This window comes from Zalophus californianus, chromosome 3 (genome assembly GCF_009762305.2).
Source record: "Zalophus californianus isolate mZalCal1 chromosome 3, mZalCal1.pri.v2, whole genome shotgun sequence".
In the NCBI taxonomy this organism is placed as follows: Eukaryota; Metazoa; Chordata; class Mammalia; order Carnivora; family Otariidae; genus Zalophus; species Zalophus californianus.
Window position 1 is genome coordinate 130507585 of NC_045597.1, and position 20256 is coordinate 130527840.

The window sequence follows — 20256 nt, forward strand, 5'->3', positions numbered from 1 at the left end:
ATCACTTTGCCTTCCATCCAGAGACTTTGGTTCAATTCCATTTTGCCCATTTAGTAATATCACTGAATGCTTTACAAGAATATCAAATTACATTTGTCCACAACAGAACTAATCCTCCTATCCCCCAAGCTTAATCTTTTTTAGAATTATTTCAGTTTTTTTAAGTAGCAAGTACCATTATTCCAGGCTGGAAATTTTGGCATTATTAGTCTGTCTTCAAATCCTGTTGTTTCTTCTCAGGTTTGTTACATTTTTCCCTCCTCTGAAACCTTCCTATAATCCAGGCCTCTTGACTTCAGGCTTGGATTACCCTATTTCCTATATCATCTTTCTGACCCTATTTCTGTTATGTAATATTAATTTAGAAGTCTTCAGATTAAACTTACTTAAACATTGCATTCATCACATCAGTTCTTAGGCCATCACATTAAATCCCTGTTGACATCTTCATTTCCTCATTCCTTTATTTCCCACAACTTACAATAGGGGTTGAGTTCTATCATCACCCTGTTTCTTCCCTATTCCAATTAATATCACGATCTTCCCTTTGCACTGTTAAAATGTGATGTGCTCTCCAAGCTGTAATTCAAATTCTTTTTCTTAAGGAGGACTCTTCCAGCTTTGTCAGCCCACACAGATCTTTGCCTTTATTAAGCATGATTATTCTTATTTTTATCATTTTTGTGCTTGTTTTTGGATTGTTCAAATATTTAGTTGGCTCCTCAAGTCATTCCAGGGATAAGACAGGATGTGAATATATGAATTAATAAAAATGGTAAATAAAATATAGATTGGTTTTATTTTCCCAACTACTGAACAAGCTTATTCAGTTGAACATTTAAAATTGTTGTACATATTATAAAAATTTTATATTATAGTTATTTTAAAATCAATAACCTTAAGTAGCCAATCATCATGCTCCCATAAAACAAGTTATTTACATTAGGGCATAACAGTATAACCTATTAAAAGTAGAGTAACTCCAAACAAACTAATCCACCAGGCAAGCAATCAGTTTTGATAAAAATCCCAAGTATTTGAGAAATTTCTTATCCAGTTTTTTATAACTTAAAATAACTCTTTGACTTATTCTTCATTCTTTTTAAATCCTATATAAATTACACTTTTTTGCACATCTGAAAAAAATAATGAAAATGTAGTCACAATAAGTTCAATTAATCCTTACATTTTTATTCTTATAGTATGGGTCCGCATCTTCCAAGGGCTCCAACAGCATTCCTCGAGGGAGATTCCCATAAACAAATGGAAGCTCTTTTCCAACTTCCAAGTCAGTGTTTGGCTTTAAATCTCTTTGTTTCTCACTGTGCTTTTTAGCAATGTGCTGTTTCATAAGTTCAAGAGACTCTCTGGTGAAGGGGACAAGGCCCTTTGGTTCTGGGGAAGCCATTTCCAATTTTGTACCTGCAAGAAATGTATTTTCTTCAGTTCTATATAAAATTTGGGTATATAAAGATAAATTTTAAATTGCAAATGTTTAGGATATAATTAAAAGAGAACAGCAAACTGAATACATGTATTCAAAGAAAATTCCTCAGTTTTTTAGATATACGAGTTGTTAAACTAGGTTTTGTTGTACTTGATATTATACTTGTTTGTAAGTTCATGAGTGACAAATCCCACTTCATTTACTCATCCACTGAATTCTCTTTGTTTTATTGAAATCTTCTTTTCAGTTTCTCCCTCATAATAAAAGAGTTCTAAAGCTCTAGAGATTTTGGGGGACCAATCCTAATTATTTCTCTCTCAGCTATATTTAACCATTAACTAAACTTTTCTTCTTTAAACTCATTTTCATTGGCTTTAGGCCCATTCTTCTGTGTCTCCTCTTACAGCTCTGATCACTTCCTTCACTCAGTTCTTTCTCCCCAATTTTAATTTTGATATCCTTTAAAATTCTGCCTTTCTTTTCGGTTATATCCATGTTTTTGGTGAATACATAGGCAAACACTGAATTTCAATTCTGTACATGGATATTTACCAAGTCCATTTCCCAAAACACTCTCTTCCCCTCAATTATCCATGTGACCAATTACACCAATAATAGCAATTTAACAAGTAAAAACAAAATTCATTGTTTTCCTGAATGACTAGAATTGTTCTTTAACCTTTTAGCCATAGTAAAAACAAACACAAATACACAAACTTAATATCTTGAAAATTATTCGTGACATTTTTGTTTGTCATCAATTCCTCTGCACAAAGTAATTTTCTTACAATTATTTCAATTATATATTTAAATATTATCCATTGTTTACATATCTATGTCAAGGTAGACATCTTTATAATTCTATATCTGGATTGTGCTAGTAGTCTCTACAAGTTTCTCTCAGTTCTAAGTCTTTACCTATTTCAAGTCATCCTAAAGGCCAATGAAGTTAGTTTTCATTAAATATAATTTCATGCATCAATTCCCCATTCATGAACTTTATTTTATTCTCTCACATAAAAATATGTTCTTTTGCTGATTTTCTCCATCCTATTTCCTGTTGAACACACCTCACATATCACACTTTATTGAGGGAAGTCAAAATGCTTTGAATCAATACAATTTATAAATATAAGCTACAGATAACTGATGTTTGCTCTTACATAGAAAATCTTCCTTTAAAATACTTAATAAGCCTTCAAAATTGTATTCCTTACATGGAATTCCTTAAATACATATTAAATAGTTTCTTAATGACTCATGGTTATAGACTAATATAAACAAAAAAAAATCTTGAACTTTGGAATCAAATAGACCTACATTCAAATCCTAAATTCTGTCATTAATGTACTTAGTGCTCTCAGTAAAATTACTTAATGTTCTTGAACCTGTCAGGCATAAAATTGGGATTCCTTCTCAGGTTAAAGAAAGATAAAATAGAATAATATGGGTGAAAATGCCTCGTACAGTGATTGGCACACAATAGGTGGGAAGTAAATATGAATTTTCAATTCTGGTAACATTTTGTATCTTAGAATAACGGGCCAAAACTTAATAGAATAAGATATAGCAGGAATACATGTGAGGTTTTGAAATTTGAACCAAAATAACCTATCTGTACAAGTGCAATAGATAAGTTTTTGCAGAGAAAACTGCCAAGGGATTTTACTTAATAATAATTGCAATATAAATCAATACCGGTTTGTGTCTGTCAAAAAAACCTAATATAACTTTTGTCTGTTTTGAAGGAAGATGGAGGAGGCAGTCTTTATTGTGCTGCATTCCATAGCCACACCCAAGAGGCCTGTATGTAAACTGAAGGGTCTTCAAATGGGATCAGAATGTTGATTAAACTCAAATCACACCATCTATAGACCAGTTAAAAGAATGAAGGCTATGTTTGTTGAAAGCAGAAAAGACTCAAGTGGAACATTATTGATTCCAAGTATCTCAATGATTTTCACATAGGAGAGAAATTAGATTCAAGTATTATTAATAAAAAAGAAAAGATAAACTAGGATCACTGAGCTGAAGCAGAATACATTTGGCTTAAAATAATAAACTATTTTTTAAATAGCTGTCAAGACATAGAATAGGACGATTTGGACATTAATCCTTCCCGGTAACTAGCAATATGAAAGCATGCACTTCTTGACAGTTGGGTAGAATAATTTAAATGGGTCCAAATATTGATTGGTTGCAACCTTATAATTTTAGAACTTTCCGACCTTAAAATCTTTGGAATGAATTTTCAGAGTATCACATGACCTAAAAGTCTGGGCTAACTATTAGCTAAATTGAACCTATGCAGCACTGAATTAACAAAATCAAAAGCATCTTTTTTCTTTTCGGATTACAATAAAAGTGCTTCTTATATCTTATATTTTTAGGATCCACTGTAACTGCTAACAAATATTATTAAGCTTGTATATGTAAAGGATATTGTCCCTAAAAATAGATACAAAGGGAGGTTCAAATTTATTGCAAAGACACTGTTATTAATGAAAATATTTTCGAACACTTTCCATTGAAACCTCAAAATTAAATTTGCAAGCCAGCCTTTTTTTTAAGCTTTTTTATTAAAGTAATCTCTATGCCCAACATTGGGCTTGAACTCACAACCCCAAGATCAAGAGCTGCACACTCCACTGACTGAGCCAGCCAGGTGCCCCTGCAAGCCAGTCTTCTTATTCCATTGTACCGATATAATCTTTTTTTTTCCAGTTATCACCTCATACATAGCAAAATAATCTTTGATTCCTTATTCTGTCACCTACTAGCTATGAGACCTTGATAACGTAGCCTGTCATATTTTCTTCATATGTAAACTTTGGGATCCCTTATGTATCTCACAAGGTCATAAATATTAAACCAGACCGTATACAGAAAGCCTGGGCCACAGTACTGACTTTGCCAATGTTAATTCTCTCTCCCAACTCAGTCAGTTATCCCAGAAGCCATCTCTAGTAATGATTTTAAGGTTGAGTGAAACCTGGGGTTTCATTCTGGGTTGTTGGCTAGGTGAATGAATGGACAGTGGGCATTCTCTTCTATGGTATGACAAAGAAAGGCAAGCATTTATCAAATGGAACTGGCTTGCATCTGACTTTTAGATGGCTAAGTGCAGACTTTAAATTATTGATCATTACATCATAATTCAGTGAAAGCATTTCTGTGGGGAATTTATAAAATATGGTCAGGCACTATGCTTTCCAGTGAGTGATCTTAATATAATGCTAAAGCCTGAAAAATATAGGAAGATTAATAGTTAATCTGTCCATTAGAGTGTCTTTCTAAAAAACTGAATAGCTAAAGTAAGCTTTTGGCAAAAATTGTATCAAAGTCAACTCAGACTTGGCTTCTAACAAGTTCCAGTTGTACTGATATTTTATATTGTTGATTAAAAAGCAAGCCAATTCTCTTGGACATCAGTTCAAAGTAGCCCATCCAGCATCAATATGGGGAAAAGAGATGCATTCTTTTGAAAAATATCCTCCTTAAAACAAATTTCAAACATATGAAGATAAGTTAATATTTGTCATAATAATAATGGCAATTTCACTTATAGTTACAATTACTGAGTGACTACCATTTGAGAGGCACTGAACTAGATGTTTTTAGTTCTATGATCTCATAGTCTCACATATCCTTGTGGTCACCATTCTACCAGTGAGGGAGCAGAGATTGATGAGTTTCATGATTTCTCCATCACTGTATAGTTAGTTAGGTGCCAAAGGGAGATGCTAACTCAGGTATGTCTAAATCTAAATTTGGGTATCTTTAAACTATACCACAAAAGTGCTTATAAGCTATAAATTTTCAGACAAGGGTAAACAATGGATACCTCAGTATAGCTACCTTAGAGATATCCAAAAACCAATGGGCTTACTGGGATAATTTGTTTCACTGAGTAACTGACCAGTTGATGTCATGTGAGACTGTCTGGAAATTTTCTTTTTTGTAAATGTTAAAGTCAAATATTTTGTAAAATTTTGTAAAATTGAAGGTGAGCTAGCATAGTGGATGTTAATTTGGAAGGGAGGAGGTGCTGCCTAGCATGGTGATCTTCTACATAGATTTAGGAAATTTGTTACTGTACGAATTATGGTGGGAGACCTCCTACAACAGAAGTGGAAAGAACCAGATAATGTAGATAATGACTTTTCCAGGGTCTCACAGATCTAAGGAATGACGACATGACCTTGCCAAGTCAATCAAATGCATCAGCTCAAGATTTCTAATTTTGATTTAATGACACAAAATAAAAGAGGCAGTAGAGAATCCTTTTCTTGTAAGAGAGGCAGAAATTTCAGCAGAAACTTTCAGCAGTTTTGGGGGTGATAGTAGCAAAAGAGGCAGTAGCAGTGACCAGTGCTATATTTTTGGTTGTCTGAGCAGAGGCATTCCAATGCCCACTGGCCTGGTTCGACCTTATGATGTTGGCTGTGATCTTGGCTATGATTTAGTATACTCTGCCTATGCCCCCTCCCCCTATTTTCTTTTGTAGATACCCAGATTTAGTATTACTGAGATTAAGTTTTAATCTATCATGTGAATTTATTTTCCCCAGACTAATTTTGTTATTGTCATTAAGCATAATTTGAAATATTAGTATAATATAGAATCTACATAAAGACTAAATAGTTTGCTTCAAACAAGAATGGAAAAATAGAGGTTATTAAATAACTGATACAAGGAAGTTCATGGAAAATGTTTTTTCCCCCATTATTTTCACAATTAGGGTGAGGATTCTCTTTCTGTTAGTCATTTTAAATCAAATTTAGAACTTACTTTCCATAAAGCTTCTGGAGCATGAAAGAGTATGCAAATGAATTTGGTTTTCTTTACAGGCATTTTGAAGTTCAGGCATTCTCTTCCTTCTAGTTATGCTGATGGTGTGGGTTTTGTGTAGTTTGTTTTTCTTTTATCCTGTATTATTTGTGGAGTATATAAGTGGAAATTCAGAATTGGGCAGTGTTCATTATCCTTGTTCCATATACTTCCTATAGCCAAATAAAACTTAGATGGTTCAGTGATTTAAATGAAAAATAAATTTAAAAAAATCTAACCAATGAGGGGTGCCTGGGTGTCTTAAGGGTCTGCCTTTGGCTCAGGTCATGGTCCCAGGGTCTTGGGATCAAGCCCCATATTGGGCTCCCTGCTCGGCAGAGAGCCTGCTTCTCCCTCTCCCACTCCCCCTGCTTGTGTTCCCTCTTTAGCTGTGTCTCTGTCAAATAAATAAATAAAATCTTCAAAAAATCTAAACAATGAAGGTTATAAAAGAAAACTTAAGTGAACATATTTATAATAATTTAAAAAAGGAAGTCCTAATTTAATGAAGAAAACTACGGGCTAGGATTTGAGGAAATAGCACTCTAATAAGCTTTTTTTGGTAGTGTTAATAGTACAACTTTTCTAGAAGGAAATCTGGAGCTAGTTATCTAAATTAAAATGTATATACCTTATCTTAGCAATTTGAGTAATAGAAATTCATTTCATTGGGGGATGGCTGGGTGGCGTAGTCAGTTAAATATCTGCCTTCGGCTCAGGTCATGATCCCAGGGTCCTGGGAAGGAGTCCTGTATCAGGCTCCTTGCTCAGTGGGGAGCCTGCTTCTCTCTCTGCCTGCCCTTCCCCCTGCCTGTGCTCTCTCTCTCTCTCTCTGACAAATAAATAAATAAAATCTTTAAACATAAATAAAGTAGTATTCTCTAGAGAACATATTTTAAAAAAGCAATTTACTTCATTGGTAGACCTCAAACCAATTTCTATGAATAAGATTGCTCAGAGTAGTATTTTGATAGCTAAGAATAAAGCAGTCAACGTAATCTCAGGTGCAGCTACTAAAATATATTTACACACACACACACATATATATGTCTGGATCATATGACTTACTCTCATACCATATAAGGTATATGGAATATGGAAGAAGTACCAGTTTAGATTAGGGATAGGAGAGGTAATGTTTTGTATTTTTGGGGTTTGATGTGTATCTGAAATATCCAAAATCAAGAATTCAGATATTAATTAGAAATTTGGATCTGGAGCTTAATAAAGACAAAATGTATATGTGTGTGTATATATTCTATGTACACACATAAGTATATGTGTATATATTAGTATACATATACATATATATACCAAATATGGTCATATAGTTATATAGATACAGAAATAGTTGAAGTCAAAAGAGTACAATAGATTATGTATACTTGCAAATGTGAAATTCTTTATAGAATGAAATTAAAAACAGCCCATTGAAAAGCATCTACCTATCATTTAACATTTGTGATTTTAAAAAGTTTATAAAGCAAGTGATTATATGTATCACTACTAATAAGTGTTTTAAATCAAATGGGTAAAAAATAAGAGATATCATAGTCGAAATATTGAAAGCACTTAAAGAAAAGTGGCACCCATTAGGAAACAATAATAAGATGATTACTGGCTTCTCATCACAAAAATACAGAAACCAGAAGACTGTGTAATAATGTTTTTAAAGTGTTGAAAGAAAAAAAGGTAAGTCTAGAATTCCACATAAAGCAAAAGTATCTTCCAGTAATGAAGATAAAGATATTCTTAGATGTTTCAGATGGAAATTTAGACCTTCAAGAAGAAATGAATAGCAAGAGAATTGGTAAACATGTGGGAAAATATAAAAAATATAAGGCATAATTATATTCAAGAGCATAGACAGAAAAATAAAAACTGTGGCATTTTATATAATAGAACACAACCCCAGCAATAAAAACAAATGAAGTAATGATAGACATACAGATGAGTAAGTGCCAAACACTACACTGAGTGAAAGAAGGCTTCCAGCAAGTATCACAAACTACATGATCCACTTTATATGAAGTGCTAGAACAGACAAAACTAATCTCTAGGTTTAGAACAGGAATTGAGTGGGAGGGATGATAGAACTTTCTGGGGTGATAATAATGTTCAACAGCCTATTAGGACTTCAGAGCACACAGGTGTATATGTTTGTGATATATATCACAACCTTGGTGCTTGTTACCAAGGGTTGGTAAACCTTGGTAACAAGGATTACCAAGGGTTGGTAATCCTTGGTATGCCCTTAAAGTTTGTGCATTTTCCTTTGTTTTACCTTTAAAAAGCCCATAAACAGGGGCGCCTGGATGGCTCAGTCAGTTAAGCATCCAACTCTTGATTTCAACTCAGATTGTGATCTCAGGGTTGTGAGAGGGAGCCCTGCATCAGGCTCTGGGATGGGCCTGGAGCCTGCTTAAGATTCTCTCTGTTTCCCCCTGCCCCCTCCCAAATGAATAAATAAGTAAAAATAAGAAAATAAAAAGCCTGTAAACAAATACTGAATTCTAGTTAAATATATGAATTATGAAGTGTTTATGGTGAAGTCTGCTGGTATTCGCAACCTATTTTGAAAAGCAATAAGGAAATATGAAGAACTGAGAGATGGTTTGAGGAATGCATAGATAGATAAATGATAAACTAAATATTATAAAATGACAATTGAAGACTCTAGGTTCTGAATGTATGGGTGTTCATTACACAGTTCTGTCAATTTTTTTTTATGTTTAAAATATTTTTAGAATAAAAATTTGGAAAAAATGTTTGGTTCTGGAGCTAGATTATCTGGATTCAAACCTGGGCTTTAGCATTTTCTAACTATGACCGTGAGCAAAGTACTTAACCTCTCCATTCCTCAGTTTCTTAAACCATAAATGTGAATGGGAAGTGCTTACCTCACAGGGGAATGTGAGCATTGAGAGAGTTAACAAGTAAGTATAAAGCACCTAGAACAGTGTCTGCTGGTTACTACACAATAAATAGTAGCTATTACTATTTTTAATCCTTTAAAGCATGGTAATTTTATTTTTAGCCATCTTTTTAATTGAAATTATGATATTTCATGGAATTTATAAAAATAACAGGCAGAATGTTATTTAATTTCTTTTTTTAAAAAATTTAATTATCTTAGCGGGTAAGGCAGAGAGAGTCTCAAATTGACTCCATGCTGAGCGTGGAGCCTAATGCAGGGCTCGATCTCACGACCCTGAGATCATGACCTGAGCTAAAACCAAGAGTTGCTTAACTGACTGTGCCACTCAGGTGCCCCTTATTTAATTTCTTACTGATAAATCAAAGTAATAATAATATTCAATTATAATAATTCCAACACTATGACATCCTTAAATAATTTTTAAAACTCAAAGAGTTCTGCTTTTTACATTTTCTTCTGCTTTACTTACTTATATCTCTTTTATCATCAGACTTCTAGATTTTATTCCTGCTGCTTACAAGTTACTTGCTTCTATCTGCTTCCTCTTCTAACGATTGCCTCCAGCTTATTAGGTGTAAACATCATTATAATAAGCTAGAGATGGCAACCAACCAAACTTTACAGTTCTGGTTCTTCATAAAACTTCTCCCTCCACCCTATCCCTAAGTGTCATTATTTTCTTATCCTGAGAGATAGCTGGAAGGGTTGAGACTGATGCAGGTTGACTCTTGGATAAATAAGGCAGAACACACATCACTTAAGATTCCTAGATTCCACTCAGCTTTAGGAGAAGCTGATGCTATTTCTTTTTATCGTAAGTATAATCTAAATCATGTCACAACTATTACCCAATGACTTAATGTCCCAAGGGTATAACTATTTCTATGTAGGTGGACAGGTTGGAAGGCAGCTGGCCGGACAGACTTAATGTAACATAAATAGCCTTCTAGTCCTGTAAGCAGACAAGCTCCAGTCTCCAAAACTGGCTCAGGCTTCATTCCATTTATTGCATAGCTAATTTATGTTTCTGGATTCTTTGTGTATTTGCATCTCTTCACTCCAGTTGGTGATCACTTTGTTTTATCCCAACTATTTTTCTTGCCCCTGGAATTGTTTGCTCTTTCCTGACTTAGATGACTTTTGATTTATAGCTCTGACCTTTACATTCTCTGTAATTGTGTTCTGCCCAGAGTTTAGTCAATTTCGGCTAAGGCTCCTCAATAATGTGTGTCTGACCTAGTACTGACCTACTTTGGGTCCCAGTTCTGGGCTTTTGGGGTTTTGGTGGTTTCAGATTTCATGATTGCTCACTTCTAGCCTTCCCTAGTTCCCCTGTCGTAACCCCTCTCAGACCCCTTGGAGCACATTATTGGAATATGTAATCTTGCAGAAAGAACTGTGCTGTTCTTATTTTCATTTATAGTTCTATCTTTTACCCTTTTAATTTCAGATATATTTAAAAATTGAGCTTCGATTTTTCTTTAAAAATTGTTTTTGCATTTTGATATGTCATTTATGGCAGTAAGTTTAACCATGGTGTTTACTTTTGACATAATTTATTTAGCAATCATTTGTGGAATATATACTCATTAGGTGTCAAGCACTGTGCCAGACAGCAGTGCTGGAAATATTAGTAAAATATAGTTGCTGAATTTAAGGACAATGGGAGACAGACTTGTAAACAAAGAAGAACCAAGTCATCTTGGTTATATCTGAAAACTAAGCTTGAAGAGCAACAAAGACTGAAATTAAAATCATCTCCAACATGTCAAAATTTCCAATGATCTCAGAAATAATGTCTCTCTTCTTGAGAGAGGAGCAGTCTAATACATTAAGCTTCAGAATGACACAGTCAATATACACAATAGAATTAGAAGTCCATAACCAGGGTCAGATAACAAAGTCTCTCTTTTTGCATCTGATTGCAAATTTAGGAAGAACAATGAAAAGAAGGAAAACTTAGTGGCAGTTGAAACACCAGGAATGGATGCAGTTGGCTAGGAATAGGATCTCAGTGAGGGTCTCCTGCCTCACCAAGGAATGCCACTATCTATAAAAGTGATAAAGACAGTAGAAAGTGAGGTTGCCAGGAGCACAAAAATAAAGTAAAGTTGATTCTGCCTTAAATATTCCTACTCGAATCTCCTAAGACAACCAAGGTTTTGATCCCTACCAATCAGTCTGTGAAAGGGGTCTAAGCCAACATTCCAAACCACTCAATGTCCCAAATTTCTCCAGATGTTCTCAAAACTTCTACTGCTTTGAGAAATTGACCTCTAGAATTTCTGAATTATCCCTTGTTACTCCAACAAAATGGGCAAGTTGTAAAGGAGCCAGGATCTTCCTAGAATTGTATTCATAGTGAACCCAATCTGTCAGATCCTTGACCAAAAATTTCTGACCAGAGGCCACGTTAGGGCTCAAAAATTGAGAGAAAAGTACCCTTTGTTACTTCCCAGAGGAATGCAAAGGGGTTCTGTCATGCAACCAGATTCTATGACTTGCCTTCAATCCTCAAGTACTTGATGCAACCGGCTCCAAGACCTGACCCTGGTTTCTGTTTAAAAAAATCCAAATTGGCACTCTCCCTGGAGCCTTTGGGGACATTCAGAACTAGCTGAGTTCCATGAGCAACCTCTTAATCTGCGGTGAAACTGCTCGATTTCCTTGAACCTTCATCGTTGCCCACCTTTTGAGGGGTAGAACTAAGCTCAGAGATCCATGAACTATGGCAAAATCTGTGACCAGATGGAAGAGTTCAAAACCAGTTGTCATGGAAGGCCAACCACAGAACTATGGCACCTAGTTTGGCTCTGGGTTAGCTGGAGATGGGCACAAGACCTTGAACAATGTAGCAGACAGGACAGCTGACTAGCTGTGGATTCTGGGGCCTCTGAGAGGACAGAGAAGGTGAGAGGTGAGAGTTGTATGGAAAGAAAATCCTCTTAATGCAGCTGACTTGAATTATACCAGCTCTTGACTGCATATTAGAAATCTCCTGGTGCTGACATTGAAAATCTAGGAAGCAGCAGCCCAACCGAGACAGACAATATGAGAGTATCTCGAGCTTGGTCCCCTTGAGATGAATCTAATGCAGCTTGCCAGACAGAAAGATTCTTTTGGCTGATAGCCAGACTTCATCCACCCACCTTTATAAAGCAAGCAGAGACATCATTACATTTTGGGGGACTGTTTTTTTCTTGTCTGAGCTCCTAACTATGAGAGATGAAGCTATACCAGAATTGCTAAGGCAAATACCTGCTTTAGAACATAACTTCTCCAGAAGATCCACATGTTTTTCACCTCTTTGGGTAGTTTTTTTTTTTTTTCCCCTCACCTCTAAAACAGTCCTCATTCTCTGGGTGTTTCTTTGACAATGATCTTACCAGATGTTGCCATTTTGCCACAGAGGTCCTGAGGCAAAGCAGCTCTAATGTTTGAAATCAAAGAAATGCAACTGGGACATCTATTTTAGCCTATCGCTTCTAGTTCCATCCAAGATAATGAATCTATCTTTTTGCTTCTATTCGTCCTCTTGTTTCCAATACATCTAATCTCATATTCAAGTAGCATGGCCAAAAGTCACAGTTTTGGAGGACAGTTTGGATTTATGCCTATTGTTGAGAACTATTAATAACATTCTTTTTCTTTTTCAAAATAATCTTTAGCGGGATGATGTATGACGCAGCCATGCACGCAGTGAGCCGATGTTCAGCCTCTTTAGCTGAGGTCCCAGGGAAGAGGCTGTGTGGATAGAGTTCTGTATCGGCAACGGCAGCCGCATCTTCTGAGAGATAATGAAGGACAGGGAAGAAAGAGGATTCCGGAAGTCAATGTTTTTCCTCTCTCCTTAGGTCATTCCCTCTTGCTTCCACATCCCTTAGTTTGATTCCCAAGGTAGAGCCTGCCAATAATGCAGTCAGGCTGGGGAGACAGATTCCACACCTGTAGGAAATGACTGCCCAGGGCAGGCACAGCTCCCTTACTTTTTTCCCACCTCAGGGAATGGGAAACACTGCATCTAAATAATCAAACGTCATGCTTTCTGGGAAGCTGGAGTTGATCCTAGGCTGAGCTAGAGTAGCTCTGCCAAAGAGAATCCTGAGATGTTCCACTGTATACCAGATAATATATATTTATTCTCCTAATGTATTTTCTAAAAGGATTTATAGTAGCTTACAAGGGTGTAGATCGGATAGCAAGACAATATAAATTAAGAAAAATGAAGCAAAAAATAAAAAATAAGGCAGTGGACCCACAGAATAAGGATAATATCCCAAATGCCAATTTCACTCTGACATGGAGCAGGAGGTAAGAGCAAACCGCTCCTCACTTAGTGTCCGAAGTATTTTCTCTATCAGACATGGACAAGGCATCAAGCCTATTGCACCAATGACTTCCAGATAACTTGGAAAAAAAAAAAAAAAAGCAATGATAGTAATGACAAGGCTGATAAACAAATTAACTAGGGACTGGAAGGTACCGCCTGCATAAGTGAAGGAGACAGAGTTGATGTGATCATCAAACTGAATCCGTGGTGTTGAGAGTGTAGGAAACATACCAGCCTTAGTGAAGTGACCAATTTAGATTGACATCTTTGTTCACTCATACCACTTAAATGTACTTCCCATATATATTAGGCTTATACTTCATCTTTCCCACATTCTGTGATGACTCAAAGCTAAATTTCTCTGGGATAGAGCCTTTTCCCTTAGAGCTCTCTCTCCCCTTTTTTTCTCCAGGGTTTAGAGCTCAAATGATAATGAGAGGCATTGATTTTTTTCTTATGGAGGATACAAAAATAATATGATTGTCTTTTAGGAAGCAGAAAGCTATAAGGCAAGACGACCGAAGCTCATGAAATTCTGACAGATATGGATAAGATTAAAACAGTCAATCATTTTTACAGTAAAGCTCTAGAAGATATCATTGAAACTCTTCTCAATGGATGCAACCTTGATATGGAAGCAACAGGCATCCTTACACAGTTCTTCTAGGAGTGTAAATAAGCACATTATGTTCTCTGTTTGGCAACAGTTTCTAAAATAAAGTTGCATGTACTCATGGGCCCAGCAATTAACTGGTCCTATGAATATTCTTGTTGAAGTTTGAGAAAGTATGTTTGCAAAGATGTTAATCACACTATACTTTTAGTTTCAAAGACTAGAAACAACCAAATAGTCTATCCTAAGGAACTGATACCATAAATTTCAAAATGTTGCTATCACGGAATGCTATTTAGTAATAATGAAAAATGAGACACGTACGTCTGTGCTTAGACGGCAAGATTCCCAAAATAAATTAGTGAAAAACCTAATGTTGAAACTGGCTGGCATTGTTCACCTTTGACTGAAGTATTTTATAAGAATTACATACATAGTGTTATATCTGCTAGTGAATGCTTAATGATCCCCCCTCTGGAAGGAAGGAAGTTGCTACATCTATGGAGAGGGGTTGAAAAGGTGTCAGGGGGATTTTGTCACCTTCTGGCTAATATTTCTATACTACTTGAACATAATTTACCCTGTATATGTATTACCAAAATCCAAAAATGGAGAGTTTACACACTGAAGGCTTGGGAATAAAGAACAGATTGACCAGAGTGGCACCAATCCACCTGGAATTTTGTAGCTGCCTCTTCCTCTTGACTTGAACTGACTTGGTTTTCTGCTTTTTGATTATTTTTCCACTTTAGCTGCTTGCTTCTTACTTAGTCTTGATGATCTTGTTCCTACTTTTTACCTCTCCTGAGCATACAGTCTATCTTTTTTTAACTTTTATTTATTTATTTATTTTTAATTTTATTTTTTATTGTTATGTTAATCACCATACATTACATCATTAGTTTTTGATGAAGTCTTCCATGATTCATTGTTTGTGCATAACACCCAGTGCTCCATGCAGAACGTGCCCCCTTGAATACCCATCACCAGGCTAACCCATCCCCCCACCCTCCTCCCCTCTAGAACCCTCAGTTTGTTTTTCACAGTCTATCTTGCCCGAGTTTCTCCTTTGTCTTTGGACCTGGATTCTTCCTGTAGCCCTGTTCTGTTCCCAGGTCAGTCTATTTTGGCTTCAATATACCCACTTAATTCTGGACTCAACTCCCTCTGACAATTTTAGCCAAGTATTCCTAGAATATATCATCCTGCAGAGGAAAACTATAAAGAAGTAACTTTCAAAAACATACATATGCATTGCCACTTTGTTTTGATTAGAGTCCCTAAGAATTATAAGCCAGGAATTCTTCTGGATTCAAAAACTAGGAAAACACCCTTGTAAATAAATGAGTACCACCAAAAATCCCAACAGACATGTCCCAACTGTCCCTCAAATATAAAGATCTCTTTTGAGGACTGAATTCCCCCCCCAAAACTTAGTAATCTTGGATTCTAGTAATGGTTCATTAAAATAATCAGGAGCTGAGGTCTTCACAAGTACTTTCTTGCCAGGGAGGAGGAGTGCAGGTCATATACATTCAGAGTGGTACAATTTATACTGAAGAGAAGAAATCTGGACAAAAGTATCATGTGACAAAATCTCAGCCTCTGGTCTCAAATTCGCTTACCAGAATTAGCCCAAAGAAAGCTCAGTGGACATTTGAAAACCCTGAGTGGGTACAGGACAGTAAGTCACTGTGTAAAATGGAGTCTCACCAGGGTGAGCCATTATGACTAGCAATGGAGGCAGGGAAGGCTTCCAGGAACATGAAGGAAAGCTGCCTCGGTTTTAACTAAGCCCACTTGAACTTCCCTATGGCAGCCTCATGGTTCACTAGCATGGTTCACTTATTTCTATGGATACGAAAACAACTTCCAAGCTGTGCCTGTCCAGCCCACCAAAACAAGAATACTGGGGAGAGGCCAGAATCTTTACAGAACTAACTGTTCTTGTGACCGTAGTCAGTCAGACCCTTGATCAGAAGAAACTGGCCAGAGTCCATTTAAGAGCTCAGGAAGGAGGAATGAATTCTTGCCCCTGCTAGAGTAATACAAAGGAGAGATTGTTATACATGTAACTTCTATACCCATCGGCAATTCTGAGGCCTTTTTGCCTATGGTTTTAGATGCAATTAGATCTATGGAATACAAAATTTAAAAAAAGAATTCCAAAAATGTCGCATTTACTGGAACCCTGGAGGTCTCTTAGAACTGGCTACTTACCTCTACTTCTGATCATTCTGAAAGAGTTGGTATGCTTTTCCAGGATCTACTCCCATCTCAAAACTACTCTAGCTTTTCAAATGTAGAACCAAACACATAGATATTCAACTTCTTCTCAAATTGAAGAGCGACTTTGAAACGTATTAGGGTGAGACTGGATATGGACCAGAGCCAAAGTTGTAACCTATAATCAGGTGCTTGGACCCTGCAACCTCTGGGAGAACTCAGAGAATTAAAGACTGGTGGATCAGTTGCCTCACTCTGGCATTTGAAGTAGAAGGCAAGAAATATTCTACTCAGCACCATATATTCAACCAGGTACTGTGGCCCCCAAGTCAGCATCTTTCGGTTCTAGTTTAAAACCAAATTCTCCGTCCTAATCTTGGACTTTTAAAGTCATAATTTCTCTGGCCCGGGTTGAGGGGGTGTTGATGAGGGGTGCTAGCTTCAGCATTTTGGTCAACCTTTTGTTTGATGTTGATACAGTCAGTCTGGCGCCTGCCTGCCACCACAATGATTGTGGTGTCCACAGCTGTCCACAGAGTGGTTACCTGCAGCTAGCAATAGGCTGAGTCAATCCAGTCAGGAATACTCTGTATATAACAGGGACAACTCTTTGCAAGGCAAAGGAGGGATCTCCCACTGGCATGGAGTACAACTAGAATAAGCCTGATTTATAAATAGCAATGAATGAACAAATCCATGGAAATCATGATCCCAGATGGGCCAAGAGATACAGACCAGCTGAAAAACATCCCTAGAAGCCCTCAGGTGAAAACTTACTCTTCAGCCTTAAAGGTTTCCTCCTTCAGCATTGCAGAGGTGATGACTTAACTTGCCTGGCCTTGGTCAACCCACACTAATAGAAGAGAAAGGGGCTAACTCAGGGAAAAATGAGATCTGTACAAGTTCATATGATGGTGGATGGCTACATTGTTAATAGCTAGTCAGTGTGGGCGAGACTTACAGATATCCTCTCACAGCTGACCAAACTGATACTGGTTAGTAAAAATAGTGGGACCAGAGTCCCAGAAATCAAGAACATCGCTTTTATACTAATGCCCCCACCATAAGCTTTTAAGAGAGGGTCTATGATGCTAGCTATAGGGTTGTCGGTCAGTCTTTGAGTAGCCCCATTGTGGTACAGATCCTATCATGATGAGAGATCGAGGACTGAGACATATTAGCATACTTCTTCCCTAAGTAAGATATTGAGCAAAATATTGCTGTTTCATTCCCAGAGTGCTTTAAAGCTGTATTCATCCTACCTGGGCAAAATTAGTGGAAGTGTATATCAACTACCCTACCAGAGCCTCTCCCACAGGAGGCTGTGAAACAGAATGCCTGGATGTTTGGCTCTACCTTCTGCTCCTTAGTGGAGACTGATAAACTGCAGCAGGTCATGGGGACTGCCTATGTCAGCGGGGGTCTATAGGTCCCTTTTCTTGAGCCTACATCCAATTTCAGGTTTTTCTCCTCTTGTTTTCAAACACATCGATTGGAAAGAAGGGGCTCACAATACCTCTTCCTTGAGTCCAGGATTACAATGAATCCCAGCAGTTAAGAGTAGAATATTGTATAACTAACTTTCTTTTCTCCTACATTAATTAATGGGCCAAATAAATTTAGCAATATCCAATATACTTATGTCCCAAGAAGTAAGACCACATATCTAAAATAAAATTTAAAGCTAAAAAGAGGAAGAGGGTAGAGCTTATTTTGAGAATATTCAGAAGTATTTAAATATGAATTATTAACCATGGCACACAATGTTGTGAAGATGGAGTCTCACAGGTTAGAATATACTTTAAACTGTACAGGTGCCAAGAGATCAGAACCTGGATTTGAATTTCTTTTCCTTTAGTGCACTGTAGTGAGGCTGTCAAAGCCCCTTTCCTTTTTATATAAACATAAAATGAGAGCTAGAATAATGAAGTGGATAAAAACACAAAACAATTCCTTATACAAGCAACAGTTACACATGATATTACATTCACAAAACCTTTCATGTAATCTGTGTTGTTCAGTCCTTACCAGGATATGTAAGCTTTTGATGTGTCATTTACAAATAAGAAGAATAAAATTTAATCAAAAGTTAAATAACTCGTTTCACTTTTGAAAAATGAAAATCAATTTTTATAATTCTAAATCTCAAAGTCTTTATTGAACTTCAGCTCAGTATTGATTAGCCAACCAATCTCAACAAATTACCTATGGGTCTTATCTTCTTGATTTGTAAAACTGGTGGCTGGATTTTAGGAACTTTAATTAGAGCTGGAAAATAGCAGGTATGGTGCGCAAGACTCTGTTTACTACAGGGCCCAGATTCCTTCTATTTTGCCATAAACTACTCTCCTGAGCAATAGCCAAGAAGAAAAGTATCCACAAAAATACCACCCAAACTTCTCATTTCAAGAGAATTTTCTGACCAATATCCAAATTTGACTCCATCATTTCCATTAATAAAGGGAGCAAAACAGTGTGTCATTCCACATATTTTTATCATTTGTCCTGCTTTGACCAATATCCTAAGTATTGGAGGCAACATATAACAAGAGTCACAATGAATACATCATCACTTCTAGAAGAAAACTTCCAGAAGGTATTCAGTTTACAGGCTAGCCAAGACAAAAACAAAAACAAACCTGTTGATCCAAACAATACCAAAATGCCCAGCCATTTAAACTGGGCACACCATTTCCCATCACATCTATGCCTCTGTTTGTTTGTTTTAAATTTTTTAATCTATGCCTCTAATTTTATACCGTTGATTGTCATATGAAAAGCACCAATTTTAAAATCACTAAGTTATTTAAAATAAGAGACAAGATCCCTTCAAAGTATACTCCATCCTGAGTAAGCTTTAATTCCCTCTATTCTATCATTGTGCCATGTAATCGAAACGTCATTGCCATATGGGGTTTCTAGAAATTAGAAACTCTTAATTTCTGCTCTGTTAGTGTAAAGCATCTTGGCTTCAGAAGCTTACCTGGTGGGATGAGAAAACTGACCAGGGACACAGTGCAGAGTAAACATCCGCACACCAATGTTGCCTTTGAAGTAGCTCTCTTAATTCGGGTCCAGAATCTTAAATCTACTGCTCAAGACTTTAAGGGTGTGTATGGGGTGGGGCCGGCTGGGGGTGGGTGGGAAAGGGTGGCAGCAGATGGCGGCTCTCACCATCCTGGGGCTGGGCACACAGCAAGAAAAGGCACTTACTTGCTACCCTGTGATGGGTCTCCAACAGCAACTGAGGGAACCCTGAGAAGCAGAGCTCCCTGGAGCCCTTTTCTCCTCCTGGGCTTCTTTTTCTTCTCGGATCTCTCTGGCTTTCCCAGTTCTGGTTGCTTAGGAGGTGTTGCTAGGCTGGCGTCTGCCCTCACCAGCTGATGCTACAGGTCACGACGGCTCGGCGGTGAATGGGCCCCACTGGATTCCCAGCTGGAAACCGGGTCCCTGGGCTGGCTGCCCAGCCACTGGTCCAGAGACCCCTCCTGGCCAGATGCGCAGTGGAGCCGCGCCTGCCACCTTGATGCTGTTTGTGTCTTTCCCACTCCTCCCTCCCAACCCCTGGCCACGCCACCCTCTCCCCCGCCCTCATCCCCAGGGTGGTGAGCGACTTGGCCATCCAGACCGGGCGTGGGCGGGGTGATGGAGACCGAGACCGGCAGCCGCCACCGCTTAGGCCTGACCGGCAGCTGCTCCGCTCGGGTCTCCTCCACAGCTGCTGGAGAAGGGAGGGGGCGCGACGAGGGGATCCGTGAGGAGGAGGAGCTGATGCAAGAGCCTGAAAAGCTGGAGAGGATAGGAAGAGGGGGTATGCAGCTAAGGGTTTTGGAGAGGTGGGAATAAGAGAGAGAGGAGGGGAGAGGGAGAGA

The 20256-nt window shown here is 37.5% G+C and overlaps 1 protein-coding gene across 3 annotated transcripts in view; it reads right to left on the reverse strand.

The window, feature by feature from the left end:
- The window catches only part of SCN7A (sodium voltage-gated channel alpha subunit 7), a 79665-nt gene extending 59763 nt beyond the window's left edge, over positions 1 to 19902 (reverse strand). For 2 of the 3 annotated variants that reach the window (XM_027591108.1, XM_027591106.1), the window contains exons 1-2: positions 19598 to 19902; positions 1187 to 1422 (exon numbers count right to left, since the gene is read on the reverse strand). In XM_027591108.1, coding sequence (XP_027446909.1) covers positions 1187 to 1408 — 222 coding nt within the window. In that variant the 5' untranslated portion in view covers positions 1409 to 1422; positions 19598 to 19902. Of the gene's footprint in view, positions 1 to 1186; positions 1423 to 19367; positions 19429 to 19597 lie in introns of those variants that run through there. The other variant, XM_027591107.1, reaches the window with a different exon arrangement.
- Between the last annotated feature and the right edge of the window lie 354 nt (positions 19903 to 20256).